The sequence below is a fragment of the Embiotoca jacksoni genome, unplaced genomic scaffold (genome assembly GCF_022577435.1).
Source record: "Embiotoca jacksoni isolate LCO1_2020_lvr unplaced genomic scaffold, fEmbJac1.0.p SCAF_25, whole genome shotgun sequence".
NCBI classification, from domain to species: Eukaryota; Metazoa; Chordata; class Actinopteri; family Embiotocidae; genus Embiotoca; species Embiotoca jacksoni.
Genome location: NW_027185376.1, coordinates 3,478,954 through 3,506,328, shown reverse-complemented (window position 1 = coordinate 3,506,328; position 27,375 = coordinate 3,478,954). Strand labels below are relative to the sequence as shown.

The window sequence follows — 27,375 nt, the reverse complement described above, 5'->3', positions numbered from 1 at the left end:
TTGACCTTACATTTAGGCAGTGTAAAAATGATGACAGAAAACAATGTGAATTGATATTATATTATATGAGAACGGGGCCAACAAACTGCATCTATGATTGTAAACATACATTATATCTGAATGTGCATCATGTGCAGATGACACATTATACTCTATACGAGTTATTATCCCATCCATAAATTACACATTCGGGCCACTTAAAGTCTGCAACTAGAAACTACGTCGGTACTTGGTGGCCCTACCTAGAAGCTAATAGAATCTCCAGTTTGAGCACTGAGCCGGTGGGATCACATTACCAATACTTGTTCTCTAAATGTCTTTGTCCCATTAACGCCGGCCATCGACTCTTGTAACTTAAGCAGGGCTGCGGGGGCATTAGCCATCATCAGGGGTTCATCCTGCTAATGGTCCCTGAAGTGTCCGGCAGAAACGAGCGCTGATGTACGTCAGAGACCTGGGTCGAATGTGGGTCATACACAACTGCTTTAGCGGGCAGGTGTTTTTTTTTATTTTTTTTTATCAGTTACTTAAATTATTGATATCAACATTTGAAGGTGGTTTTACTGACCCTCTGAAGAGAGAACAAAAGAAAGTCGGGAGAGCGAAAAGAACGACGTGTGTGATTGGGCAGCCGTGAAAAAGAAAGTGAGCGGGGAGCAATAAAAAATGAAACTTAATTCGCCGGTTGTGAAATCTAATCCTGTGGTTTATCAGTGATGTGCAACGACTGTCGCTGACACAAGTGTATGAAATCTGGCAGCCAGAGTTTAAGTGAAAAGCGATTTAGTGGATCTGTCACACACAGCTTTGATAGGCCAACAGAGAGAGAGAAAGTCTTACATTAGGATATATCTCACTGTATACCAATCTTACACACGGTTTTCCACTGGTTTCTAGATTACTTAGATGCTGTGCTGGAGGTGGGGAGTCGTGGGCAGTAATTTGACTAAACAAATTCATGTAATTTTGGACTATTTGTTATGCAATGCACTGTCTGCCATTGAAATAATAATCACCAAACATGGGTAAAATAACTATAGTGAAGCTATAGTGACTAAGGTGCTGTGAAAAAAACCCACCTGGGTGCTGCACCTCAGTGTTTTAATAGAAAGGTAAACCCTGCTTGCATATTTTGGGCTGCTTTTTTCTTTAGTGGGTGATAGATTACGAGAAGTAATTATCGTATCCTGTTAATCTTATCCTGACTTTTACCAGTTAATGTGATCTTTGATTACATTTTTCTTATTCTTATTCTATTCTTGTTATAGTAAGGAAAACACCTCTTCACTGTGAACACAGAACACGTCCCCAAAAGCAAACTTTAAATAGGCTTGTATGTGACGAGTGTGTGTCCTTTATGGCCTAAGATACCTTTGTCATGTGAATTATATGCATGTTTGACTATTCAGCGTCCTCCCGCTCCTTGTTAACAAGTCCATGTGGTGTGTTTTTATATGCTGGAAGACACATCGTGAGCGAACTGAGCTGCCAACGTCATGGCTGCACATTTCTGTTTCGGAAGTCAGACTTAGAATGAAAAACACCGATCGAGACAGCCGAGGTTTCATATGTCACGAGCCTCAGGAACTAGTCCTGTCAACTGGAGCGCTCCGTGTTGTTGATGAATGGGTGGGCGGTGAGGCGGTTTACTGTTTACATTTTCACAGATCTACATGTACTGAATGACAGCAAAGGTGGAGAGTTATATTTTAGGATTTTCTTCTCGTGGACAAAAACTTCTAAATATCAACTTTTAATAACCGGGGATGAGTTTTTAGGATTCAATCAATGACAGAAGAGGGACTTTAATCTGTCAATTTATTTAAGCACTAAATCTGTGCGAAGGACATTTCACTCTGAATGCTTATATCAACCTCAGATTTGATTTAAAATGGTCCAGTTTTACATTAATTAAAATGTCTGTATAGACTCAGGCTGCAGCTTCTAGTTGTTCAGTTTGACAGAAGTGTTCATGTGTGTCTGTGGCAGACTTTTTCATAAATTGGACTGTGTGGCAGATTGATCAGGAGTTTTCTGCAGGGCTTTGAAGGGAAATTAAAAAAAAAATGTGACGATGTGGTGTTGCTTTAGTGTCCCCCTATTTCCTGTCTGGTTTCCTCTTCATATGTCTAAAACAACTGTTTCAAAGTGTTTGCTGATAGAATCACATTTTCAAAAAGGAATAGATGTCTGAGAGACTTAATTACAGTCAGATCTCACCCTAGACACAGCAGTTGGGATTACAGTAGACCTTCACTGGTGTGGCACCGCTTTAGTGTTACAGCAGCATTTTCCGCCTCTCTGTGCTCATGATGTTTAATTCAAGTCTTGTGACTTTAGTTGTAGAGAAAATTAGATCCACTCGTGTGCGTGTCCCTTTCATTCAGTAAACATTTTTAGTTTATAGTATCGCTCTTTCTACTTCTGTCTTTTAAAGCATTAAGATGCAAATAAATCTACTTTAAATCTTCTTTGAATGCTGTCATATTTCACTTTGCTATCACCTAAACAATAAGAAAATCTAGCTATTTTACATACTGGTGCACAGGATGTGGTCTAACCATGTTTCATGCCCTGTTTAAATTCTGTATTTAGGTTTGCATTAGCTGCCTTGATTGTATGGTCAGTCTGGTTCTCACACTCAGAATCCTCTGACTCTGAAATCTGGCTTTTGTGTGCGGTCTTGTGTGCAGGATTATGTCGTGCTGTCCTACTGCAGCTTTTTATGAAGTCAAGCAAATCTGGAGCTCAGTCCACTTTGTGAGAAACGAAGCACATTCTGCTTAAAGCGGAGAGGCAGTTGTGAAGAGACTTCAGTCAGATACAGGAAGTTGCCTAATGTGGTACATTATGAAACCGTAAGAGTGGAAAAAAGAGCTTTAAAGACATGCTGTACAGTATTTTACTTAGAGCTGACACATTTTTTTTTTTTTATCAACTGTGCGTATAAAGCTTGTTTTGCAACGTGCTCTTTTCTCCTCCTAAATTTCCTTTATGGTAAAGTTAAAGGACCATTGTGACTATTTTTCAAGGCAAACCAGTTTGTTTTTTTTGTTTTGTTTTTTTCATGACAGTTGACGTGTTTTCTCTTTCATTATGTCAAACGATTTTAAGCGATATAAGCAGTTTACTATCACGAGGTTTCTGCTGATTTTTTTTAAATTTATTTATTTTATCTTTGTGTGATCATAAATCTGAACAGCAGCATGAGTTGTAAAATGGTCAGCTGTTTCAATCATGCATAATTTGTAGGAGTCATCCAAAAACATGGGTAAAGTTGTTTCAATTCAACTCAATTGATTGCAACTCATCCCAACATCCTATATACAGCAAAACTCCAGCTCAGCTACACCTCTGTAATGATCACAGATCGTCTTTATGCTGTTATTCAAGTTCAAAGACTCTGCACCTACTAAATCTTTCAAATTAGAGTACTGAATATAAGATGTATGGAAACGTGACAATTTGTCCTTTTTAAGCCTCATAAACACACTCTTGTCAGGTAAATCTGGATATTTCCAGGCTGTGTACAAAGATAGAATAAAAAAAAAAAAAGAAGTCAGCCCAAAGAAAATGAATAATTAACTAGGTTTGTTCTGACACCCAAGTTCAGCCGGCCACTTAGCACCAAGGTCAAGACGTTGTAGAAGAGGCAGCACCCTCAGACTTATTGTCCCAAAATAACAACAAAATGAAAACAAAGAAGCACAGAGAGATGGTGCGTTTGTAGTGTCGTTGTAACGGGGGAATGGACCCCCAACCGACATGACATTTGTATAAATGTGAAGAAGGGAGGAGACTGAGAAGGGAGCTGAGCTAATGGTCCACTCCGGCCTCGCCTCAGGCTGCTGCCTGTCCTGTCGGCCTGCGTTAGTCACGTAATGCATACACAAGTACAAATGCATTATGTGGAAGTAACCTTTCTATTTGACTTCTCTTTGCTCTGTATTTCGGTACCGGATAATGGACCAGGTTCCTAAATGGTAACTTCACCAGACCCCTTGTTATCCAGGGCTAACAATGATCTGCGAAAAGGAAATTTGGCACGTTTGGTTTTCAGACCAAAAAAGGTGTTGGGCGCTGAAAGGACATTGGCGCACACAGATGAACATACATGTATACCAAATACAATACATATTTAACACGTCAACTCTCTTTCATGCTTACACGTAACTTTTTACACAACTAAAAGCGTCAAATGAGCCATTTATCAAATCAAACACACTCGGCCAAACTTCATGAATTGGGCCAAATTGTAACTGTTGCCTAACCACCCTACAGTCTAACCACACACACACACACGTGCACGCACACACACACACACAACGCACACACGCCTACACATACGCGCACACACGCCTGTCTGCTCGTACACACTCTGTCACTCAGCGTAACTGGCAAAGCATTGACTGAACACATTTTTTACACTTCCTTCCTACTTTGTGAGAAAGCCGCGCTCTCATAACGGTTCTGAATAGTTAGTGTCCGTTGTCGTCAGTGTCAAAGAGTGACTCAATACAAAACCGCTAACGTAAGATAAGTTGTGACCTTTCGTGTTGATGTTACTCGGCATAAAAATGTCGAATAAAACTATCAGATTCTGTCGTATTAATAGCTGAGCGACGTTGGTAAATATTCACAAATCACAGCTGTGCTTCTTCAGTTTGGTATTAAAACGTCGACACTGAATGGTGACGGCAAGAATACTGAAATACTAAACCTGAAGGTGGATGACATCATCAGGTAACCGAGAACTGGTGATGTCACACCTCCCTGACTCATCGCGAGCTTACGAGAGGGCAACGATGGGGCTGCAAATGGACCCGCACATCTCGCCTCCTCCTGCCCTCTGTCGGATGTAATTACGCTTTATTTAACATTGCGAGATACACGGCACGTAGAAAAACCTCGAGTGATGTTCAGAGTTGTCATGGTAACCAGTTCTGTGTCTTACATTTTGACAAGACTGGCACGCATTCACCCCCGTTTCCCACATTCACTGCTAATGTTATGGGGCTGCCGGTGTTGGTGTGCTCGGCGATGACGGGAAGGCCAACGTTTCCGACTCACGCCGTCTCTCTGTGTTCCAGGTACAAGCGAGTCTTCTCAGTGGGGACGCATGGCATTACCACTTACAACCCCACCACGCTAGAAGTAACGAATCAGGTCAGTATGCGTGCAGCGTGTCGAAGAGGAACCCCCGTCGTCTTTCAGGTCCATGCAGTAGCATCAGTGCCTCACAGGTGCTTGTGGGATGTCATGTTCTTGGCTCCATGTGACTATTAAAAATCCACATGAAGGGCATTGCTTGTTTGCTAAGAGTTGAAAGTTTTAATAACTTTTGCTCGGCCTTTAAAGGAAAACATAGGCATTTTTGATCCTGGACCCTATTTTGCATAATTTTGGGTCTAATTGACAATTTCTTTTTAAATTGCTTCATTTATTTAGTAAGAGTGCCTCTTTAGGACAAGAGCGAGACTTTTGTTTTAGGTTAGGGATCCTTTCCATAAAGTTATATTAAGAATCGGAGCCTGTCAGTGGCAAAAACAAGTACTTATAGTGGAGTTACGTTACCAGAGCGCAATTTACCCAACATATTACGTAGAAGGCCCATTTTGTGACTGCCAGCTGAAGCGTTCTCAATCTGTACTGAACAATGCTCGTGTACTAACTTCTAAATGCCAAGTAGGGGGACTTTCAGTAAAGTGTTGCTAAAACTTGTTTTTCACTGGTCACCGGTTGTTTATATCAATGTGTTTATTCCTGTTGTTGTTGTGTCTTCGTTGCCAGTGGCCTTACGGAGACATCTGTGGTATCGGTCCGGTAGGAAAAGGTCAGGGGACAGAGTTCAACCTCACATTCCGCAAAGGCAGCGGTAAGAAGTCCGAAACACTCAAGTTTTCAACGGAGCACCGGACGGAGCTGCTCACAGAAGCACTGGTGAGGAAGAAGCACTCGCAGCTGCACGACGGCTCCGCCATCATTCACTGTGACTGAACAGACCTCGTACACATATTTCTTAAAAAAAAAAAAAAAATAAATAAAAAAAAAAGATCTCAGACGTGGTGTCTGATGTGGCTTATTCATGCTTTCTAATTGTCTCGTGGTCACAGATTCTGCTGTGCTGTTCAGAAAATTGTTCAGGAATGCGTTCTTTGATTTGTTGTATGTTTTTTAGCACAGATGTGAATCAGATAGTTAGTTGCTGTAAAGAAATGAGGTTATGCTGAAGTGTTTCAAAATGGCAGGCACTAGTTTTTCCCCATAGATGTAGTTTTAATTTCGCAATGTTAAAAACAGTATGTTTATAGTTGTAACGCAGGGATGATTCTACAGCTACCTCACTCAGAGAACCGGGGTTACCTCTGTAACCTAAAGTTTCCTTATTTGTTTCTTTTCAACAGAGATTCAGAACAGAGTTTTCAGAGGGAAAGATAACTGGCAGGGTAAGTACTGATATTCACTGAAACAAAAGAGGTAGATGAATATCAAAATAAAAGTTAACAGTTTCAAAATATGATTGCTTGTGCGATGAAGTTGAATAACACTGACCATCTCACAACACGCAGCGCTACAATTGCTACAAGCATCACTGGAGTGACACGCGGAAGCCCGTTAGCTTAGAGGTGACGCCGGGCGGCATCGACCAGATCGACCCTCACACCAACCGGGTGGTGTGTTCCTACGACTACCGAAATGTGGAGGGCTTCGTGGAGGTCTCCGATTACCAGGGAGGCTTCTGCATCCTTTACGGTGGCTTCAGCAGGCTGGTATGTGTTCACGGAGTTTGGTGTGCTTCATCTGTTTTCCTGTGTTTTGTCTTTAAAAAAAAAAAAAAAAAAGTTACAATTTTCCTTTCCCTACCTCATCACCTTCTGTTTCTCAGCATATGTTTGCCTCAGAGCATCGAGATGACATCATCCGCTGCGCCATCGAACACGCCGGCAACTTCATCGGCATCACGCTACGACTGCGGAAGGAATCGCTGACCTTTGAGGATTTCGTGACGGACAGGTTGGGCAAATACAGCTCGGACGAGAGCATCACCTCTCTGGCCGAGTTCGTGGTGCAGAAGATCACCCCGCCGCGACACCCGGTCAGAACACTCTGCCTTCCCGTGTTCTTCTCAGTGCTGTCTGTCTAAATAGATGTGGTTGACACGTTGAATAGTTTCTAGATTAGTTTTTAGGCCTTTTATTTGAATGTTTTCAGTGTAGAGAGTGAGAGGAAAAGAAGGCAGAGAGAGAATTAGGTTGTTGTGTATCTTTGCAGTTTGGACTGTAATATTGATCATTTCATCGAGCACTGATACTTTTCCTTGTGCCAATGATGGGGTAGTAACACACTATAGTAATAGACTGTTTTCATACCATTTCAGTACTAAAGTAGTTGGCTTTAATGTAGCTCTTTTTTTCCTCTTTATTTTACACTTTTTGGATTTAGTCATTTTAATAGTTTTTCCCTATCAACAAAGAATTTGTTTAAAAAAAAGTTGCCGGTTGTTGGTTTTTACTATATTTCTAGTTCCAGAAAAGGTCACATCATTGTAACAATTAGAAATTTGTCTAAATTTAGACTTCTAAAAGATATCATGTAGTTTCAAAAAGTCAAATAACCAGACAAATATCCTCGTTATTATTCACTGTAACTCTCCATACTTCTCTAGTAGTTGTATACTACTCTTGTTTGATCACATTAAGATAAGTAGTAACTCAAATTCTGTATTTTGATGAGTTGGATTGTAATGAGTGAGTTGATATTTCATGAGCAACACAGCCAAAAATACAAATACAAAAAACACTATCTTCTATTTTAGTGTTATTTCATTAGTTTGTGGTATTTATCAGTGTTATGACCTTTGTGCGTTGTGGTCTCTTCAGGAGCCCGTTAAACGCATCCTGGCCCTGACAGAAACATGTCTCGTGGAGAGAGACCCGGCTTCGTACAACATCGTCACCATCAAACCCTTCGGAGAGGTGAGTCTTAACTCGCGCACCATAAAGTCATAAAAATTTCAGGCCGGAACACTTTCTCACTCCATCAAAACCGCGTCCCGTCGACTCGTACTCCTGCGAGGATAAACGTCAATTGAACTGCCTGTCGTTGTTTCGTCATGTACGAACCGCATCACTGCACGTTAACGGCTCGGACGCAAGCGCTGGAGTCTATGTGATACGAGTTGACCTTCCCCTCCCTCCTTCTCTTGTTGTCACGCTCTCGTCTCATCTTCAGGTGTTCGCTCTCATCTGTGATGTAGACAACCCTCAGGTGTTCACGTTGGAATTCATCAGGGGTCAGATCAGGAAGTACTCCTCAACAGAAAGGTACACAGCCTTCACCTTTGTGCATGTGCTAATATGTTTTCTGTACTTTTCCACCACAAATGGAGTAAGTCGTTTGTGTGGATGTGTTCTTCCGCATCGCCGTGACTCATGACTCTTGATTGACACGCCGTCGGTGCTCCACTAAATCACCGGCGATGCATTTAGCTGAGTCTGTCTGTTCGCTTGTGCGTCTTTAGGGACTCCCTGCTAGCCAGCCTGCTCGACGGAGTCCGCGCATCGGGCAACAGAGACGTGTGCGTCAAGATGGCCCCCACGCAGCGAGGGCAGAGGTGGGGCTTACTGAGCATGCCCGTGGACGAGGAGGTGGAGAGTTTGCATCTCAAATTCCTGGCGGCACCTCCCAGTAAGTCAAAAGCTCTTCATCTCATGAGATTTATGAACATGAATTGGATTTTATATCATGTTTAAAATGGATAACATGTATATTTGGATTATGATGGGTTTGATAGCGGTTTACACTTAGGCAGCAATTTTTTTTTTAGCCACACTGAGTTGAGGCAACAGCAATCTGTTGCTCCAACTGTCAGATTTTTGGATATTAATTTTATTTTAATTTTTTTATGGGCATTCATGATCCTCTAAGAAAGAATCGTGCTCACTTCAATATGTCTAATGCCTTTCTTTTTATTTAGTCCTAATGATAAAATATTTGTATCTTAACATGTAAAACTAAAATCTACAGTAATACTGCTAAACATTAAAATGATTGATATGCTAACTGTGACCATATGAGCATGTTAACATTTATCTTCATGCCTTGCTTCATTTTGTACCTCTCATGTATAGACATTTTGTTCAAGTCACAGAGCCGTGCTAAGATTTTTGAAATGATAAATAAACCCAGTTTCCTGCTGTTCTCAAGATGTTTCCTGAATCATCAAAGATTTTATAACTACGTCGATTTAAAAAAAAAATAATAATAATAATTCTATGTCCTCCTGTTATTTTTTGTAGATTGCTTATTTTTTGGAAAATTGGATTCTGAGTTCTCTTGATTCTAATAAAACTGAAATACATGAGGTACAAACCGGAGCTGCGATGTGTCTGCACAGTCTCACAGAGACACTAACGGGGGAATTTGTGGTCTGTCTGTAATGCATTTCGGATAGTTTGATAGCATCGAAAACTCCGTTCCCTCCCACATCTGATAGAGGCGTCTGTGTCACACATCATTATAACCCTCATTCACACCCACTTCACCCTTGTGATCAACTCTTTTTAGCCTCCACACCGGGGACAGCGCGTGGTTGCATCCTATTTTCTTGAGGTCGATATGTCAGGAAACGACTCCGGAGAATTTCACTTGGACTCAAAGATGAACTTACAAAACATGTTTGTGGCCATAACTCAAGAATTTATACACTAATCACAACAAAACATCACATAAAATGCCTTAATGGGATAAAATAATGAAGTGACATTTTGTATCCAAAAAGTCAATTTCACTGTATAATCATGTTTTGCAAAAGCACTTTTCTGGCCATTAACTAACACAGGAACATAGAGGAGAAACTGTGACCGTATTTAACATTTGGTCGGATGCTGAATTGTGGTGATTGTAAAGATCTGTTGTGCTGTCAGGTTGAAGATTTGTGTGAAGCATTCACATTTAAGAATTGGTAGCTTGTTTGCAGAAACATTTATATTTTAATCAATGCCTATCGTCATGGCTACAACTTCATGTTCTGTCGGAGTCGACTTTATTGACCAAGCTTATGAAAACATACAAGGAATTCGACTCCTCTTTTAATAAATTTACAAACTAATACAGTAGACACACAGCAGCATAGTCAAAATACATGTATTCCTGCATATCCTTTTAAAAATGTTATTAAAAATACACTTAATACCTATTATTAAATTCCGTGGAAGTCAGACATGGATGTACAACCTAATGCAACACTTTTAATGTCTCCCCAGAGAATTTTTTTTTTTAGGTAATGTTCACTGCTATCCTCGTTTGTTTTTTTGATGGCCAGCTTTTCATTCAACCCCCCCCAGTTTGGTTGTGTGAAACTACCTTAAACACAGCACAACTCAAGATCTAGTTCTGACCGCAGCCCAGCTCTCGTCTTGTTCAAATTGTCAGGTTATATTTTGATATATTTTATTGAATTGTTCCATCCCTCCTTCCTTTGCTTAGATGGAAACTTTGCGGATGCGGTGTTCAGATTCAACGCCAACATATCGTACAGTGGAGTGCTGCATGCAGTAACCCAGGATGTGAGTGTGTTCACTTTCAGCCTGATTTATGTCTATCTGTTTGCCTGAGCAGCATTCACATTCATTTCTCCCGATGTCTCTTTCTCTTTTTTTCCCCCCTTTCTTCAGGGTCTTTTCTCTGAGAACAAAGAGAAGCTCATCAACAACGCCATCCTGGCTCTTTTAACCCAGGAGGCCGAGCTGCCGGCTGTTAACGCTGAGCTGGAGAGCCATTTCCAGGCCATTCGACGCTTGGTGGCCTCCAAGGCTGGCTTCCAGGCTTTCACTCAGCTGCCCAAGTAAGACTGCAGCACATATGTCGCTCCTACTACCTGTTTTTATTTCTTTAATGTGTACTCTTGCTGAGCTGCTTGTAACAGGCATGCTCTGTCATTCCAAGGTCTGGTCAAGGGTCTGGACTCACAGATGCAACGTAAATATGAATCCATACATCTCAGTCTGCCCTTTGTCTGTCTGTATTCTAGATCCTTCTTGATCTTTTTTTTTGCTGTCTATCAGCCTTCTCTTTTATCTCTCCTCTGCTTTCATCTCAGCCTTTAAGACAGGCACTTCAGAAGTTAGGTTATGCCACTTCACTTTGTTCAGTCGAGCTGTCTACCTCAATTTGTCTTGACCTTCCACCATCACCGTCTCGTCCCCTCGTTTGGGCCTTCACCTCTCTTCCATTATCTGCTGTGGCCATTATGTTCTTTACGTTATGTTCTGTGTATCTGTTATAAACAGGAGCCTTGCAGTTTTTCAGGGTCACTGAGATGTATGAGAGGAACTGTATTTACTGTTTGTTCCTTGTTCCCCGTGAAGCAAATGAGCCAGAATTGGTTTTCCTGAAAGATTCATTGCAAGCGTTGCTTGGCGTTTCCTCCACACAATCACAATCCACTATAAATAAACAATAAATCTACTCTTTTATTATTCACAGTTAGACAATCGATAAGCAAAAGAAACAACAAGCCGCTTCTGAAGCAATGAATTCTTTGTGTATCCAACCCCAGACCTCTTTTCTTTTTCTTTTTTTTTAATAAGAGTATTTGTATGATTTATATTCTGTTGTATGTTCCTTAACTTTTTCAAATGCACGGTCATTTTCAGTTTTTATATCCGCGGACTTCTTTGTGTGTTCCAGGTTCAGGGAAAAGTTGGGAGTAAAGACGGTAAAAGCTTTAAAACGGAACAACAATGGCGTGACACATGCTGCTATAGACATGCTCTGTGCCCTTATGTGTGTAAGTATCATCTGAATATCTACATAATCAACCCAGCAGAAGCTCTATTTTCACTGCCGGCACAGACTCGACTCAACTCGACTCGCTTTTGGTATCGGGTACTTCTCTGTGTATCCCCCCTTGATGCAGTGTTGTTACTATAGCGACGCCGCGGACGCTTCGCTGGATCATTTTGTTGGCGACCGAACAGAGGAACGTCTGCACCTCCTCAGTTGACTATGATGTGGTTTTGCAGGTTGCCATTAATTGAATAGTCCAGTGGATAAAAATAAAAATGCCACTGCTATAGTAGCGTGGCTCCATAACAATGGCGGGTTTGTGCTGGATGTCCCGTGTCCTGGACGCAGCGATGCAGTGATCCTCTGACCAATCACGTCACCTTTAAGTAGCTGCTCCGTTAAGTTTGAACATCAATGAAGGTAGTTTGAGGTTTTATCCACAACTTTTGCCCGATGGAAAACCTCCCAACAAAACAAGTCAAGTTGAGTTGAGCCGGTACCGTCAGTAGAAAAGGGTCAATTTACACGGTAGATACAACTCCATTTATTGACATCTTTCCTGAAGTTTCAGCTGAGATATTTTTTCTTTCATCTTCCTCCAGCCGATGCACGATGATTATGACCTGAGGCAGGAGCAGCTGAACAAGGCCTCTCTGCTGTCCTCCAAAAAGTTCCTGGAAAACCTCCTTGAAAAATTCATCACCAATGTGGTAGATGTCTCTTTCTTGTCAGCAAGCTGATTGCAGCCCGAGTTCAGGCATATTAGGAAATGTAGTGCTTATACATTCCAAACAGTGTGTTTATATAGTTTCATAAATCACCTCGTGTCCAATTTTTCTAATCTTCTCTCTCTCTTATTCAAATTTTCTTCCTAGGACCATGGAACGGGCGCTTTGGTTATCAGCTCCTTACTGGATTTCTTGACGTTTGCCCTCTGCGCCCCATACAGTGAAACCACAGAGGGGCAGCAATTCGACATGCTGCTCGAGATGGTTGCCTCCGATGGACGCACCCTGTTCAAGCTATTCCAGGTGAGAAGCATAAAAGATTCGTCGACATGTTCAGCAGGAATACCACTGATTGATTGAAGACTCCAGCGTTTCCACCTGATTATAAAAGCACTATTACTGATTTATGCAGCAGGTGCATTTGTGATTGAATGTCGTTGTCTGTATTTCTAGCATCCGTCTATGGCGATAGTAAAGGGAGCAGGCCTGGTGATGAAAGCCATTATCGAGGTAAGTTTCTCTGTGGATTGAGTGCTCTGAAGTGTTGTGAATTAATCGTCTTGTACAGCTGGTGATTTATGATGATAATCAACCCAGCTTTGTTTATGCGTAGGAGGGAGACAAGGAGATCGCCACGAAGATGCAGGAGCTGGCCCTGAGTGAGGGAGCTCTGCCGAGGCATCTGCACACGTCTCTGTTCACCATCAGTGCAGACCAGCGGATGCTCACCAACAGGTCCAGACTCAATAAATACTAACACTGTCACATGATGATGTAGTAATTTAAGAGGATTTTTTGTTTTTTTTTTTGGGCTCCAGCTGTTGAAGGATTTTTTTCTCGTGACAATTTTGCACTTCCCTAATACTCTTATGGAGAAAATGACTTATGTCGGATGGTTGTTTATCAGGCAACTGAGTCGTCACCTGGTGGGACTGTGGACAGCAGAGAACCCCGTCGCCACGAACCTGCTGAAGAGGATACTGGTAAACATCCAAATTAGCAGAGTCCAAAATTGAAACACGTTTGATGCCTGTCCAGTACTCATGCCAGAAGTTATTAATAATGGTGTTACAGGGATTTAAGCCCATGCCTTTCCCCATTTCACTTTATCTTGTTCCTCTCTGCACTTGTAGCCAAACGGCTTGTTGGCCTACCTGGACAGCCCGGACCCTGTCCCCGAGAAAGACATGGACAGAATGCACATCCGGGACAACTTGAAACTCGCTACGGTATCTGGACGAACGCATGACATTTATACATTTTTGCAAGGTAGAATTGAATAAATGGGTTTATTTAAAAAAAAAAAATCTCATTTTTATTATTTCCATCAGGACCAGCTAAATCGAAACAAGGTGCCTGAGTGGCAGCGGATAGCAGGCAAAGCAGCCAAAGAGGTGGAGAAGTTCGCCAAGGAGAAAGCAGATATTGTGCTGATGCACTGGAGAGATAAGATGGGCATCGCCCAGAAGGAGGTGAGCATTTCTCTTCTTTGATAACAACTTCTGGGCTGATTCACCTTTTATCCATCAAACAAGCTGCCGCTGCCGCTGCTTCTGCTTCACTTTGTCTGCTCAGGTGTCTCTATAACAGTTTCGCAGACGCAAACTCATTAACACACTTTTCAGTTGCTGCCGGGGTTGTTTTTTTTTCCTGCATGGACGGGGGTGTCAAACCTGCAGCTGCCTGACACCGTGTATGTGTCGAGATACAATCACATTTATTTTCCTTTACAGGTGTGTGTGTGTGCGTGTGAGTCTGAGTCTATTGTGGTGACGTGCAGAGAGTGTTTTAAATTCAAAGGTCGCCTGTCTTCAATTTGGATGCATGGCGGTTCAGACTGAACATGTGTTGGGTGTGTTGGTGGGTCGAGGTTGGTGGTGTCATCTAAACTGTTTCATTAAAGCTCGGGTCATCGCCGCCTGCTCTCTGACGTCGCCGCAACTTAAATCGATTCTACTTTCAATTAAAGCTACAACCTGCAGACCGACTTTACCTGCATGTTCTTTTTCTGTTACTCTGGCAACGCTTTTTTTAACAAGCCAAAACTGCTGATCAGCAAAATATTTTTAATTGGCTCTCTTTCTCTGAATATTCCCTCAGCACATGCATCCTTTTATATATATTTGTTAGTGAGTGATCAGGTCGTAAAGATACAACAATATAACGGATAGTCAGCTGTTAAATCTCAACGATCCGTCTCTCTGTGTATTGATAGTACAGTGACCTTTGACCCTTGTGTTGCGATTCATCTGTGTTTGATGTGAGGAACAATAATCTCTCTGTCTGTCTCCACCCCACCCTCCCTTTGTCTTGTCTGGTTTCTGTGCTGTCAAACAAATGCAGCAGGACAGAAATAACCTGGTAAGTTGGTCTGACCGACGGGATTCATGTTGTTTTCTTTCCATATTCTTTCTCTTTACTGAAACCATTTTCCAGCTTCATGTGTACATATACATATTGGTTGTGTGTGTTTTCTTTTTTTTTTTTTTTTCTTTTTTTTTCAGCCAGGCAGTGATTTCTTAGCACCTAAATGAGATTCAAGAGTCTTGAGTGATTTAGTGGTAAATGGGCACTGATGTCGTGTCCACACACGCAACCTATTCATCTTGTAACTATGGTTACAAAGTAAACAAAAAAGACGATTAATAGAGCCAAGAAAAACGTGTACCATGTCACAACAGTCTGAAAACCGATGCAAAAACATATTTTACAACAGATAAAAAAAAAGAACACATCAGTTCTGACAGCAAAGGACATGGATAAACTCATCAATAAATAATGACCACATTTGCAGGAGTACAATCACTATAAATAGAAAGACGTTTGCCAGGCAGCCTGTGCTCATCATCTGCAACAGTGTTTTATGCTGGTTTCCACCACTTTTGTTGACGTATTAAATTTGCTTTATGGAACCAAAATGAAAAGGTTTTTGTTGAAGTAGCAACATCCTCTTCGCAAAAGGAGTCAAAAGATTTGAGAACTGTGATCATAAAGGTATATCGCTGCTAAGGACACGTCTCTCCCAGAAAGAATTACATAACGCTGTTTTTGTGTTTTTTTCTATGTTGGTACGATGGTGTCATTGTTTTTGGGTGTTTGTCTTATTGTTCTAAAATCTAACTTTCTGCATTTGTTACATCGTTATTCACTGACATTAAGTTCATCCCTGGCATCCTTCTCTGTCTAAATGTTGCTCATCTTGTCATTATTTTAACTTCACAACTCTCTTAATGTCATGAGCTGGAAAAAGACAAATATTCATGACTGTGAATAATGACTAATGATGACTAATGTTCAAGCAGTCCCTCAGTTTCGACTTTGGCGTTTCATTTCAGAATCCAAACCAAAAGCCCGTCATCCTGAGAAAGAGAAGGCAGCGGATAAAGATTGAAGCCAACTGGGAGCTTTTCTACTACAGGTAGAAGATCCTAATAGTATGAATCCAAAAGTTCAAAAGTGTGATGCGGATTTTTGCCACCCTCACGTACACATGTCCACAGTACAGCTACAGCAAGAATAAAACCATCAACTTCCAATTCACAGATCGGTCTTTTTCATTCTGCTTTTCCTGTCCTGCTTTTTTAGATTCCAGCTGGACCACGCTCGCTCCAACCTCATCTGGAACCTGAAGACGCGGGAGGAGCTGCGGGACGCTCTGGAGGGGGAGATGCGTTCCTTCAGCGTGGACCGGGAGCTCGGCAACGCCACCGTCATCTCCTGGAACCACCAGGAGTTTGAGGTTTGTGCTCAGTTATAGTACACTGCACTCATTGCCAATTATTTTTGACCATAAATCTGCAAACAAACAACAACAAAATCAACAGTCAAATGGCATTTAAACTGTGGAGTGTCAGATAAAAACACAATACAGTGATACTGCGGTGAAATCCGTACAAGAAAACAGGTTTTTATTGTAACACAGATCAATGTATTGGCATTTAAATATGTTGTCGCATGTGGGGTTTTTTTTGCAGGTGAAGTATGAGTGCCTTTCAGATGAGATCAAGATTGGGGATTATTACCTGCGTCTGCTGCTGGAGGAGGACGAAAATGAAGATTCGAGTGCCATAAAGAGATCGTAAGACTTCAAATCAACCTACACCGGAAACTATTCAGTACCAAAACCCGAAAGGATGATTCATGTCTCTCTGTCTCCATGTTCTCAGATATGAGTTCTTCAACGAACTCTACCATCGCTTTTTGCTTACACCCAAAGTCACGATGAAGTGCCTGTGCCTGCAGGCGCTCGCAATAGTCTACGGGAAGTGCTTTGAAGAAATCGGTCCCTTCACAGACACAAAATACATTGTGGGCATGCTGGACCGGGTAAGTGCAGCCAATCTGTCCCTGCAAGTGTCTATATAGCTGCAGCAGTGATGCCATTTTTGTCATTTAAGTGATCTTGAAATCTAAAAATCTACTTCTGTTGTTTCAGTGTACAGACAAGCTGGAAAGAGACCGACTCATCCTCTTCCTCAACAAGCTCATTCTCAACAAGGTAACCCGTATAGAAAATACATTACATGTTTAATTTACATTTCTTGTTTATTGTGATGCGTAATGATGAATTATTTGTTCTGCAGAAAAATGTGAAGGAGGTGATGGACTCTAACGGAGTTCGTATCCTGGTGGACCTGCTCACGTTGGCCCATCTGCATACCAGCAGAGCTACTGTGCCACTGCAGGTATAAACATGGCTTTTGAGAAATTGTGTGAATGTGATTTCTCTGCTGATTGACTCAATAACAAAACACTAGATGTTGTAATTCTCCGTGGCCCACCTTTGAGAATATTTGAACTAATGTCTCTGTGTTGTTGTCCACAGAGCAACGTGCTGGAGGCGTCACCGGACATGAAGAGGGAGAGCGAGAAAGAGTGGTACTTTGGTAACGCTGACAAGGAGAGAAGAGGACCTTTCAGTTTTGAAGAGGTATGGAATCATTTTAAAATGTTCACTGGTAGGATTTCTCCAATATTTCTCAGTAAAATCAGTTTTGAAATAGAAAGAAACTTATGAAAATGTAACAGAATGGAAATATGATAAATTACTATCTAACAATATATTGTCTGAGCAGGGAATTGTGAATTTTACTTTTTGACTTCATGTCATTATCATGTCTCTGTTATAGCAGTATAATGGATTACACAGCCAGTAAATAAAAATCAATGTCATCTATTTTCATTGTTGTTGGTCTCTTGCAGTTGATGCAGTTTATTTCAATCTATTTTTATTACTGTTGTTTTTTCCAGCAATTACTCCTTCCTGTCTGTTGTTGTTATTAATATATTTTTTTTTATGTTGTCTCCAGATGCAGGAGTTTTGGAACACAGGCGTGCTGACAGCAAAGACGCGCTGCTGGGCACAAGGGATGGACGGCTGGCGCCCCCTACAGGCCATCCCTCAGCTGAAATGGTGCCTCCTGGCCTCAGGACAGGCGGTGATGAATGAGTCCGACCTGGCTACACTAATCCTCAACATGCTCATCACCATGTGCTCCTACTACCCCAGCAGGTGGGAAACACTGAAAATGGATTTGTGGATGTTACTGGGGAAAAAAAAAAGATACCACCTGTCTTTTGTTTATAATTTATATAATTATTCTGTCGATATGTTTGTTTGTGTCTTTTCTTTTGGAACCGTAAACTATTAGGCCTTAACTATAACATAGCTCTTTATTTACTTTTAAACCAGGGACCAAGACAACGCCATTATCCGTCCTTTACCGAAGATCAAGAGGATGATCACCGACAATGCCTGTCTCCCACACATTGTTCAGGTAATTAAGTTGTGTCCTATCACAATATCATACTCCAGTGAATTGTTAACTAAAATTAAACGACATGTTGACAGTCTGCCATTGTCGTTGTTTTCTTCGTCCTCTCCAGCTGCTGTTGACGTTTGACCCCATCCTGGTAGAAAAGGTTGCCAACGTCCTGTATCTGGTGATGCAGGACAACCCCAATCTACAGCGCCTCTATTTAACAGGGATCTTCTTCTTCATCATGATGTACACAGGCTCCAACGTGCTTCCTGTGGCCAGGTGAAAACACATCGCAACTTTAAAGAATGGCATTTAAAAAAAAAAAAAAAAAAATTCCTGACATTTTAAACATTTTATACATTTTTAATTAGTTTAATATTGGCTTTTGGAAAAAAACTGAAAATTTATAAATATATTACTAGACATGTGGCCACAGAGTAATATTTTACACATGGCTTCAGAGTGTTGACACTGATGTCTGTGACATTCATGTTCTTTCTTTAGGTTCCTGAAGCACACTCACCTGAAACAAGCCTTCAAATCAGAGGAGGTAAAGTTCATTTGTTTCATAGCTTTACATTATGTCACCACAGATTATATCCTATGAATCCTTCTGACGCTGCCATTGTTCTTTTCTGGTGTCTCCACAGTCGAAGGGTCCGGACATAGTGCAGCGCAGCGTTCTAGGATCGGTGCTGCCCGAGGCCATGGTGTGTTACTTGGAGAACTACGAGGCCGAGCGCTTCTCTGAGATATTCCTGGGAGAGTTTGACACACCCGAGGCCATTTGGAGCAGTGAGATGAGGTGGGAGGTGGTCTCTATGATGTCCAATTGTGTCGTACATACATGTAGAAGTACGGCGATCAAAGCCACTGTCTGGATTTTTTTGGGGGAGAATTGTAATAGTTTTCCTTTTGAACTTTTTGTTCCAGGCGGATGATGATTGAGAAGATCGCAGCCCACGTAGCTGACTTCAGCCCGAGGCTACAGAGCAACACCCGGGCCCTCTACCAGTACTGCCCCATCCCTGTGATCAACTTCCCTCAGCTGGACAACGAGCTCTTCTGCAACATCTACTACCTCAGACATCTGTGTGACACCATCCGCTTCCCCAACTGGCTCATACGAGACGCTGTATGTCTGGGTTTTTATTTAAAGCTCTTTTTTCCCTTTTGCTTGTATTTTCTAAGAAAGGATTCTTATTACTGTGATTATTTCTGCAGGTGAAGCTGCTAAAAGATACTCTTGAAGCGTGGAAGCGGGAGGTGGAGAAGAAACCTCCCTCGATGTCTGTGGATGATGCATACGAAGTCCTCAACCTCCCCAAAGGACAGGGGCAGTGAGTGGAAGAAATTCTTGTGATCTTGTTTTTTAAATTCGCAATAGATGGCAGAAAATGAATTTTAATGACTCTATTAACTGACTAAAATTTAATTGGTTCATATTAATTCAAAAGATCCTAAAAGTAGTTCAGTTACCGTCAGTGAATGTGCCCTTTTGTTTTGACAAATTTAACTTCAGGCACGAAGAGAGTAAGATCAGGAAAGCCTACTTCAGACTGGCACAGAAGTACCATCCTGACAAAAACCCAGAGGGCAGGGTACGTATCATCACCATGACCACGATAAAGTGTATGTTTATGCTTAGAATAAATGGGGGTTTGATTTCAGCAACTTGATGTGTCTCTTTCAGGACATGTTCGAGAAAGTAAACAAAGCTTACGAGTTCCTCTGCACGAAGTCTGCACGAATCCTGGACGGCCCCGACCCGGAAAACATCATCCTCATCCTCAAAGCCCAGAGCATCCTGTTCAACAGACATAAGCAAGGTGGGTGTATCGATAAACTCTTTTGTGTTTATGATTTTTGCCATTCTTTCTTCCTTTGCACAATGTAGCTTGAAAAATGTAGTTCAAGTATACTTTAAGTGAATTTGAATGAAAGCGAATTACCTTATATTAAAGATTGTTGCTTTGTGCCCTTCCGCAGAACTTGAACCGTACAAATACGCCGGGTACCCCATGCTCATCAAAACAATCACCATGGAGACGGAGGACAATCAGCTGTTCTCTAAAACCTCCGCTCTCCTGCCGGCCGCGGTTGAACTGGCCTTCCACACCGTAAACTGCTCGGCTCTGAATGCGGAGGAGCTGCGCCGCGAGAACGGCATCGAGGTATACGAGCCCTGAAATATCAGCCAGTATAATTGAAACATTGCAGCTGTCCGTGCAGATGTGCACTGTGGTTGCATAGGTGATAAATTGTTGTCTGTGTTCTTTCAGGTTTTGTTGGAGGCTCTTTCTCGGTGTGTCGCTGTATTAACTGCATCCAGCAAGCCTGATGATATGGCTGTACAGGTAAAACCTCCATTCACCTGCAGTCACAGCATTCAGAGATTTAAACCTCTGCTGCTTGTACTGATCTCCTTAACACCTTTTCAACACTTACTCATGCTACAGGTGTGCGGGCACATCTGTAAGTGCTACAGTGTCGCAGCCCAGTTTGAGGAATGCAGGGAAAAGATCATCGAAATGCCCAACATCATCCGGGACCTCTGTCACATTTTGTACTACGGAAAGGTGAGGATCTTCCATCTTCTGTGTTTACTCTATTATTTTTCTCAGTATGCTGTTGTTTGTTTATAAAGAATGAATAGATTTTAAACGGGATGATAAAGGAGAAAACACTTCTCAAAGGTCCTCTGTAGTCTATGTCAACCTCAATGTCATTAATTGTGATATTTTGGTATTTGAAAAATAGACAATTGAGACAATCTATCAATCAAGGAGATGCCTTATTAGTAATATTGATAAGGCTTGTGATTAATTAGGAAACATCCTTTTTCATTTTGCTAAACAGAATAGAGAAATTGGAAGCGTCTCTCCTTTTCAACTTCCATTTAGAAACTGCAATTTATGATGAAAACAAAAAGGTCTTTTTTTTTTTTAAACCATAGAGCAGTCTCACATTTCAGAGGCCTATTACTTTTAATAATAACATGTCCCTTAAGGGAGAACATGTATCACCTTATAAGTTAGTCTTATACTTTAACCAAAACGATCAATTACAAAGAGGATTTTCTCCTCCTCAGTGATTGATTTTCTCTCCTTCGCTTCCTCAGGGTCTCCCAAAGACTGCGGCGCTGTCAGTTCAGTGTGTCAGCTCCTTCGCGGTGGATTTCTTCCTGCAGACCCACTTGTACCACGCCGGTGTGCTCTGGCACCTGCTGGTCCACCTCTTCAACTACGACTACACCCTGGAGGAGAGCGGCGTGCAGACCAGCCAGGACACCAACCAGCAGGAGGTGGCTAACGGCTTGGCCAAGCTCAGCCTCGTAGCCCTGAGCCGCCTGGGGGGCTTCGCGCAAACGCCGCACACCCTGGACGGCAACAACCCCGTGTCAGAGACCAACGGCAACGAAGGCACGCCTCCGGAGAACCCCACCATCCGCAAGAGCTTGGCCGCCATGCTGACGCCGTACATCTCCAGGAAGCTGGGGACGGGATGTCCCGCTGAGGTCAGTGGACCAGGTGGAGGGTTGTATCTTAACTCAGTGTCAAAAACACTACACTGTTTGACCTTCCCTGCCGTGCGTTTTAGGTCTTGAAGCTGCTGAATAGTAACTCGGAGAACCCCTACCTGATCTGGAACAACGGAACACGAGCCGAGCTGCTGGAGTTTCTGGAGGTTCAACAGGAGGGAAACATCAAGAGGGTGAGGAAGACTCATCACTGCTTTCACACTTAATCATGGGACTGATCCAAGTCACGTTTACAGATCTGTATATGTTAGGTTTGGACATTTAATTAAATATTATTGACATTTAAGCTATATGACTGATCTAAAAATCAGTTATTCATCTTTTCTCTTTGTACTTTACCAAGTTACATCGCTAACTCTGGTTAACTATGTGCCTATAAGAACATTGCGATTATCTGCTGCTTTAAAATATATCTCTTTACTTTAGCCTTTAACTAGCTATGCCTACAACTGTCTCGCACTTTAAAATGCATTTTGCTTTCTCTCAATTTAAATTTTTCAATTTTAACATGTTTTTGTGTTCCTTTACATCTTTTTATTTAATGTAAAACACTGCATGTAATTGTCTTCCTGTAAAGCACTTTGAGCTGCATTTCTTGTATGAAAGGTGCTATAAAAATAAATTTCTTCTTCTTATTATTGTTATCATAATATCTCTGGTTTCTTCACAGGGAGAAAACGATGAAAGTTTCGGTGCAGAGTTTTTGTTCAGCGATCACGGCAAAGAGCTGATTGTGGGGGAGATTTTTGTCCGAGTCTACAACGAGCAACCATCTTTTCCACTGGAGGTGAGTAGAAGAATCCCCATTCGATCCTCTTCTGTTATTGTTTGGCCTTTCTCCTCAGACCACCAGGAAGTAGGCAGATCTGTACGGAGTAAATCGTCACGACAGAAAACGAAGGGGCATTCTTTCACACACATTGCTGTTAATGTCAAAAGTGAAGTTATCAAAATATATATTTCCTTTTCAGTATAAACCTATAACAATTTGTTTTTCCATCTCCGTGTTCAGTACCCCAAAGCGTTTGCGGCCAGTCTGCTGGATTACGTGGGCTCCCAGGCTCAGTACCTCCACACTCTGCTGGCCATGAGTCAGAGCAACAAGGTGGAGTCCCAGCAGCACGCCGAGAGGCTTCGCTTCGCTGAGATGGCTTTAGAGGCTCTCCGCAATGTTATTAAGAACAACCCTGGTGAGAAACAACGCTCCGGCTGACCCGGTTTTTAACAACAGGCGGCTGTCCGTCTGATGTAAACAGCAGCAACCTGTCAAACAAATGGTGTTTACTATGTTTTCTTCACGTATCGTGATGTTGGAGCTTCTCTGTCTAATTCCAGGTTCAGAGTCAGAGTGCATCGGCCACTTCAAGCTGCTCTTCTCCTTGTTGCGGGTTCACGGAGCGGGCAGAGTGCAGCAGCTGGTTTTGGAGGTTAGAGATCAACAGCTCTCGGTCTTGATATCTTAATTGCTGTGGCTCCCCGTGTCCATGCATCGTAATCACTGTGTTTTTCTTCTGCAGGTTGTGAATACAGTGACATCAAACCAAGAATGTGTGAGCAACATTGCTGAGTCGCTGGTGTTGTCCAACCTTTTGTTGCTGCTGCATTCACTTCCCTCCAGTAAGAAGTCAAACTGCTTGTGTTTCTTCTTTTTGTTATAGTTATTCTAGTGCTGCATCTTCAGACTAAAATACTTTGTCGCATCCTTTAGGCAGACAAATAGTGCTGGAAACCCTCTATGCACTGACTTCCAACACAAAGATAATCAAAGAGGCTATGGCCAAAGGTCAGTGTAATTCTACTTCTTTTTTTTTCTCCTCCTATTTATCTGAATTTTGGGTGCATGGATGCTAATTTTAATCTGTCTGTCCCACAGGTGCTCTGATCTATTTGCTAGACCTCTTCTGTAATTGCACGCACCCCCAAGTTCGCACACAGACTGCAGAGCTCTTCTCCAAGATGACCTCAGACAAACTGGTTGGGCCAAAGGTCAGCCTGCACAAATAACAAATAATTATCATGCGTCGTCACATATTCTCAACTCACTTACCGTTTTCATCTTTTGCTTTTTTTTCCCCCAGGTGCGTCTGACGCTGATGCGCTTCCTTCCGGGTGTTTTCATGGACGCCATGCGAGACAACGCTGAGGCCGCCGTTCACATATTCGAGGGGACGCACGAAAACCCTGAGCTCATCTGGAATGACACGTCAAGGGAGAAAGTGTCCACCACTGTCCGGGAGATGATGCTTGAGTATGTGACATGAAGTCAATTTAAATTATCTTTTGACCCGACGCTAGAGGAATAATGTAGAGGGTGACAGGTTTGAGATTTTTTTTTCACTATTCTGTCTAATATGACGCTTTAATATCGGGTATTTTACACTTTAAAATCTTTTCCAGGCACTTTAAGCAGCAGAAGGATAATCCTGATGTGAACTGGAAAGTAAGTATGAAAATGTGTTGTTGCTGTAAATCACTATATCACTATTGAATATTGCTCAATATGAAAATAAACTCTTTGTCTGTGTGCTCAGCTGCCAGAGGACTTCACAGTGGCTTCTGGATCTGGACAGAGCGAGCTGGAAGTGGGTGGAGTCTTCCTGCGCATCTTTATCGCTCAGCCTGGTTGGGTGCTTCGCAAACCTCGAGAGTTCCTGGTGTCGCTGCTGGAAACCATCACAGAGCTGCTGGAGAAGAACAACCCCAATGTGAGCCTCCTTATGGAAAAAAGTGCTAAATTTACCAAAATGAAATTGTTTGGTTCGGTTTTCTTCCAAATCGTACTGATGTTTCTGGTCTCCTGCAGGGTGAGGCCCTGGAGACGGTTACCACGGCGGCAGTTTGTCTCTTCAGCACGCAGAGCCAACTGGCCGACCAGGTTCCCCCTCTGGGTCACCTGCCTCGTATCCTGGCAGCACTCAACCACAAGAACAACGCCGTTCCCAAGAGCTCCATCCGCCTCATCCACGTGCTCTCAGACAACGAGGTAAGAAATGCAAGTGCATCATTTACGCATTTGGTGTAAGAACTTCCTCCGATTGCATTTCTTAACTCCGAGCTAATTGCAACACATAAATTAGAGAAAGCCCAGGACTGTAGTTTTACATTTTTATTGAGGATTCAAACTTCATCCTTGCTGCCTTGTTGTGTGTAGCTGTGTGTTCGGTCCATGGCCGCCCTGGAGACAATCGGCCCCCTCATGGCCGGGATGAAGGTTCGGGCGGACATGGCCGGACTGGCCTGTGAAGCTCTCAACCGCATGTTCCAGAAGGAGCAGACAGAACTGGTTGCCCAGGTAACCTGTCACCATCATTGTTTACTTTTCTGCCACCGTGTTTGATGTGAAACTATAACATTTTATTACTACTTTAACAGGCTCTGAGAGTGGAGCTGGTTCCATATCTGCTGAAGTTACTGGAAGGAATCGGCCTGGAGACATTAGACAACCCATCGGCTACCAAAGCCCAGATAGTAAAAGCTCTTAAGTCCATGACTCGCAGTCTGCAGTACGGAGAGCAGGTACGATTAGATTCGCTTAGTTGTTTATTTGATCAAAATGACACTGTGTTTGTCTAATTTGAAACCCTTTGCAAATCACTTTCCTTGCAGGTGAATGAAATTCTAGCAAGGTCCTCAGTGTGGAGTGCCTTCAAGGACCAGAAACACGATCTGTTCATCTCAGAGTCTACGACTGCCGGCTACCTGACAGGTAAAGTGTTTACGTATATACAGACTGCTACTAAACCATTTTTATAAAATATTTTCTATGAGTGTTTGAAAGGTAAGTCTTCAGCGTCTTTCTCTGAGCTCTTGATGATTCTTAATGCTTTGCTTTACCCTTAAAAAAAAAATAAAACACACCTTGTGGCTGCCTTGTTGCTTAAACCCGCCGACCCCTTTTTCTGTCCGCGTCCTGTAACTCCCTTCGCTCTGCCCTTCCCTTCCTCTTTGTCCTCCACGTTTCCTCCTCAGGGGTATCCACTCCTTCTCTCCTGGCCGCCAGCAGCCCACTGCGAGGCGGGCTCTAGACTCCCGAGCTGGGCCCTCGCAGCCCTCCTCTCTCTTGCTCTGATGCAGGTAGACTGTAGACCTGGCTCCTACCGCCATTCCTTCCCCATTGAACTCCATCCTTTGTTCCACGTGCCATTTTCCATTCCCTCCTCTTCATCTCAGTGCTGAGAATGACGTCAAACCATCTTTACGCCCAATCACTAACACTGTATCACATTCTAGTGTTGAAAATTAAGTGAAATGATTGTCAGTATGAAGCCAGTATTCAAAGAAACACTGTGACTTTCCACCAATCAATGAATGTATCAATACCTTGTTTCTGAGTTTCTAAGAAAAAAAAACAAGAGTAGAAGGCTGTTCAAAACTTATTACTAGTTTGATAGTGATGTGCTAATATACAAATTAAATAAATCACATATTTTTTATATTTATTTTAGTTAAGTTGTCGCTTTAAAAAAAAAAAGAAGGCCAAAACGCATCTAAAATCAGTTAAAGTTTAAATAGTTCACAAGCTACGAGTTGGAGACCTCCGCTTTCCATCGTGTTTGAACCAATTTATGCTCCTCATGCACATGCAAAGCATCCAAACCCAGAGTCCTGCAGCATGTGTACTGATCATCCCCCCCATACATACACGAGTGGATGTCTTGGTTTAGTGCATCACCGTAGCTCACCTCTGACTCTCCTCACAAGTCTCACGTGCACCGTCTTCCTGTCGCCTACAGGTCCGGGAGTAGCAGGTTACCTTACAGCAGGAACTGGCACCACGGTGATGCCCAGCATCCCACCCCCTGTGGACAACGACATTGGAGACCAAGGCTGAAGGACACGCGCATACACACACACACACACACACACACACACACACACACACACACACACACAGTCACGCTCAGGCACCCAGACTGCCCTGCAGCTCAGAGAGAGACTGTTCAGCTCCCCCGACGAGGGGACGGAGGGACGAACGAGTTGGGGGAGAGGGGAGAGCAGGCCCGTCATTGACCGTCACCAAAATCTCTGCGACACCTCCTGCAGTATCACTCTCCCTCCTTTCCTCCCTCCCCTCCCTTACAAATGGCACTCAAGTCTTCAAAAGCATTTTAACAGATGACCACATTCGTTTTGTTTCTGTGCTTCTTTTCTTGTTTCTTCCAATGACAGAAAAAAAAAAAAAAAAAAAAAAAGAGTTTACTTTTTGTATGAATATATTTTTTACTCTAGATTTTTTTTTTTTTTTTTTTTTTTTTTTTTTTTTTTTTTTCATAAGACTGATATGGGAAGGATGAGGCTCATTGTTGGTCAATTGTCTCATCATTATCTTATTCCACTTTGTCATATCCTGATTGGCTCTACTAAACCCGACATCTAGTCCAACTGAGGGTATTCGGCCTATGTTTGTGACACATCTCTGCACAGGACCTATCCTCCTCTCACATTAACATGTCTTTTACTAGTCTACACAATGGATTATCTTATGAGAAAGAAAAAAATAAACATAAGAAACACGAAAATTGGCTGATTTTCTCGGCCCCGTTTCTTCAAGAGA

At 42.4% G+C, this 27,375-nt stretch overlaps 1 protein-coding gene across 3 annotated transcripts in view; it reads left to right on the top strand.

Annotated features, from left to right (window-relative positions):
- Positions 1 to 26,984, top strand: part of LOC138204413 (dnaJ homolog subfamily C member 13-like) — a 31,323-nt gene extending 4,339 nt beyond the window's left edge. Inside the window, exons 3-58 of one of the 3 annotated variants that reach the window (XM_069159668.1) lie at positions 5,091 to 5,166; positions 5,791 to 5,940; positions 6,405 to 6,446; positions 6,570 to 6,770; positions 6,887 to 7,096; positions 7,881 to 7,976; positions 8,233 to 8,324; positions 8,522 to 8,688; positions 10,489 to 10,568; positions 10,677 to 10,846; positions 10,948 to 10,980; positions 11,692 to 11,791; positions 12,393 to 12,500; positions 12,666 to 12,821; positions 12,972 to 13,028; positions 13,132 to 13,253; positions 13,426 to 13,501; positions 13,652 to 13,747; positions 13,850 to 13,990; positions 14,862 to 14,879; positions 15,854 to 15,936; positions 16,104 to 16,257; positions 16,493 to 16,596; positions 16,685 to 16,844; positions 16,954 to 17,016; positions 17,102 to 17,203; positions 17,344 to 17,448; positions 17,828 to 18,030; positions 18,211 to 18,295; positions 18,405 to 18,559; positions 18,785 to 18,830; positions 18,931 to 19,085; positions 19,214 to 19,415; positions 19,505 to 19,620; positions 19,803 to 19,881; positions 19,974 to 20,109; positions 20,270 to 20,454; positions 20,563 to 20,637; positions 20,740 to 20,859; positions 21,402 to 21,797; positions 21,881 to 21,994; positions 22,492 to 22,608; positions 22,834 to 23,011; positions 23,157 to 23,248; positions 23,339 to 23,438; positions 23,530 to 23,604; positions 23,695 to 23,807; positions 23,900 to 24,069; positions 24,219 to 24,261; positions 24,353 to 24,526; positions 24,625 to 24,804; positions 24,973 to 25,113; positions 25,194 to 25,337; positions 25,428 to 25,527; positions 25,791 to 25,895; positions 26,555 to 26,642. In XM_069159668.1, the coding sequence (XP_069015769.1) occupies positions 5,091 to 5,166; positions 5,791 to 5,940; positions 6,405 to 6,446; positions 6,570 to 6,770; positions 6,887 to 7,096; positions 7,881 to 7,976; positions 8,233 to 8,324; positions 8,522 to 8,688; positions 10,489 to 10,568; positions 10,677 to 10,846; positions 10,948 to 10,980; positions 11,692 to 11,791; positions 12,393 to 12,500; positions 12,666 to 12,821; positions 12,972 to 13,028; positions 13,132 to 13,253; positions 13,426 to 13,501; positions 13,652 to 13,747; positions 13,850 to 13,990; positions 14,862 to 14,879; positions 15,854 to 15,936; positions 16,104 to 16,257; positions 16,493 to 16,596; positions 16,685 to 16,844; positions 16,954 to 17,016; positions 17,102 to 17,203; positions 17,344 to 17,448; positions 17,828 to 18,030; positions 18,211 to 18,295; positions 18,405 to 18,559; positions 18,785 to 18,830; positions 18,931 to 19,085; positions 19,214 to 19,415; positions 19,505 to 19,620; positions 19,803 to 19,881; positions 19,974 to 20,109; positions 20,270 to 20,454; positions 20,563 to 20,637; positions 20,740 to 20,859; positions 21,402 to 21,797; positions 21,881 to 21,994; positions 22,492 to 22,608; positions 22,834 to 23,011; positions 23,157 to 23,248; positions 23,339 to 23,438; positions 23,530 to 23,604; positions 23,695 to 23,807; positions 23,900 to 24,069; positions 24,219 to 24,261; positions 24,353 to 24,526; positions 24,625 to 24,804; positions 24,973 to 25,113; positions 25,194 to 25,337; positions 25,428 to 25,527; positions 25,791 to 25,846 (6,712 nt within the window). In that variant the 3' untranslated portion in view covers positions 25,847 to 25,895; positions 26,555 to 26,642. Of the gene's footprint in view, positions 1 to 5,090; positions 5,167 to 5,790; positions 5,941 to 6,404; positions 6,447 to 6,569; positions 6,771 to 6,886; positions 7,097 to 7,880; positions 7,977 to 8,232; positions 8,325 to 8,521; positions 8,689 to 10,488; positions 10,569 to 10,676; positions 10,847 to 10,947; positions 10,981 to 11,691; positions 11,792 to 12,392; positions 12,501 to 12,665; positions 12,822 to 12,971; positions 13,029 to 13,131; positions 13,254 to 13,425; positions 13,502 to 13,651; positions 13,748 to 13,849; positions 13,991 to 14,861; positions 14,880 to 15,853; positions 15,937 to 16,103; positions 16,258 to 16,492; positions 16,597 to 16,684; positions 16,845 to 16,953; positions 17,017 to 17,101; positions 17,204 to 17,343; positions 17,449 to 17,827; positions 18,031 to 18,210; positions 18,296 to 18,404; positions 18,560 to 18,784; positions 18,831 to 18,930; positions 19,086 to 19,213; positions 19,416 to 19,504; positions 19,621 to 19,802; positions 19,882 to 19,973; positions 20,110 to 20,269; positions 20,455 to 20,562; positions 20,638 to 20,739; positions 20,860 to 21,401; positions 21,798 to 21,880; positions 21,995 to 22,491; positions 22,609 to 22,833; positions 23,012 to 23,156; positions 23,249 to 23,338; positions 23,439 to 23,529; positions 23,605 to 23,694; positions 23,808 to 23,899; positions 24,070 to 24,218; positions 24,262 to 24,352; positions 24,527 to 24,624; positions 24,805 to 24,972; positions 25,114 to 25,193; positions 25,338 to 25,427; positions 25,528 to 25,790; positions 25,896 to 26,554 lie in introns of all 3 variants that reach the window. The other 2 variants (XM_069159666.1, XM_069159667.1) reach the window with 2 other exon arrangements.
- Positions 26,985 to 27,375: the final 391 nt, after the last annotated feature.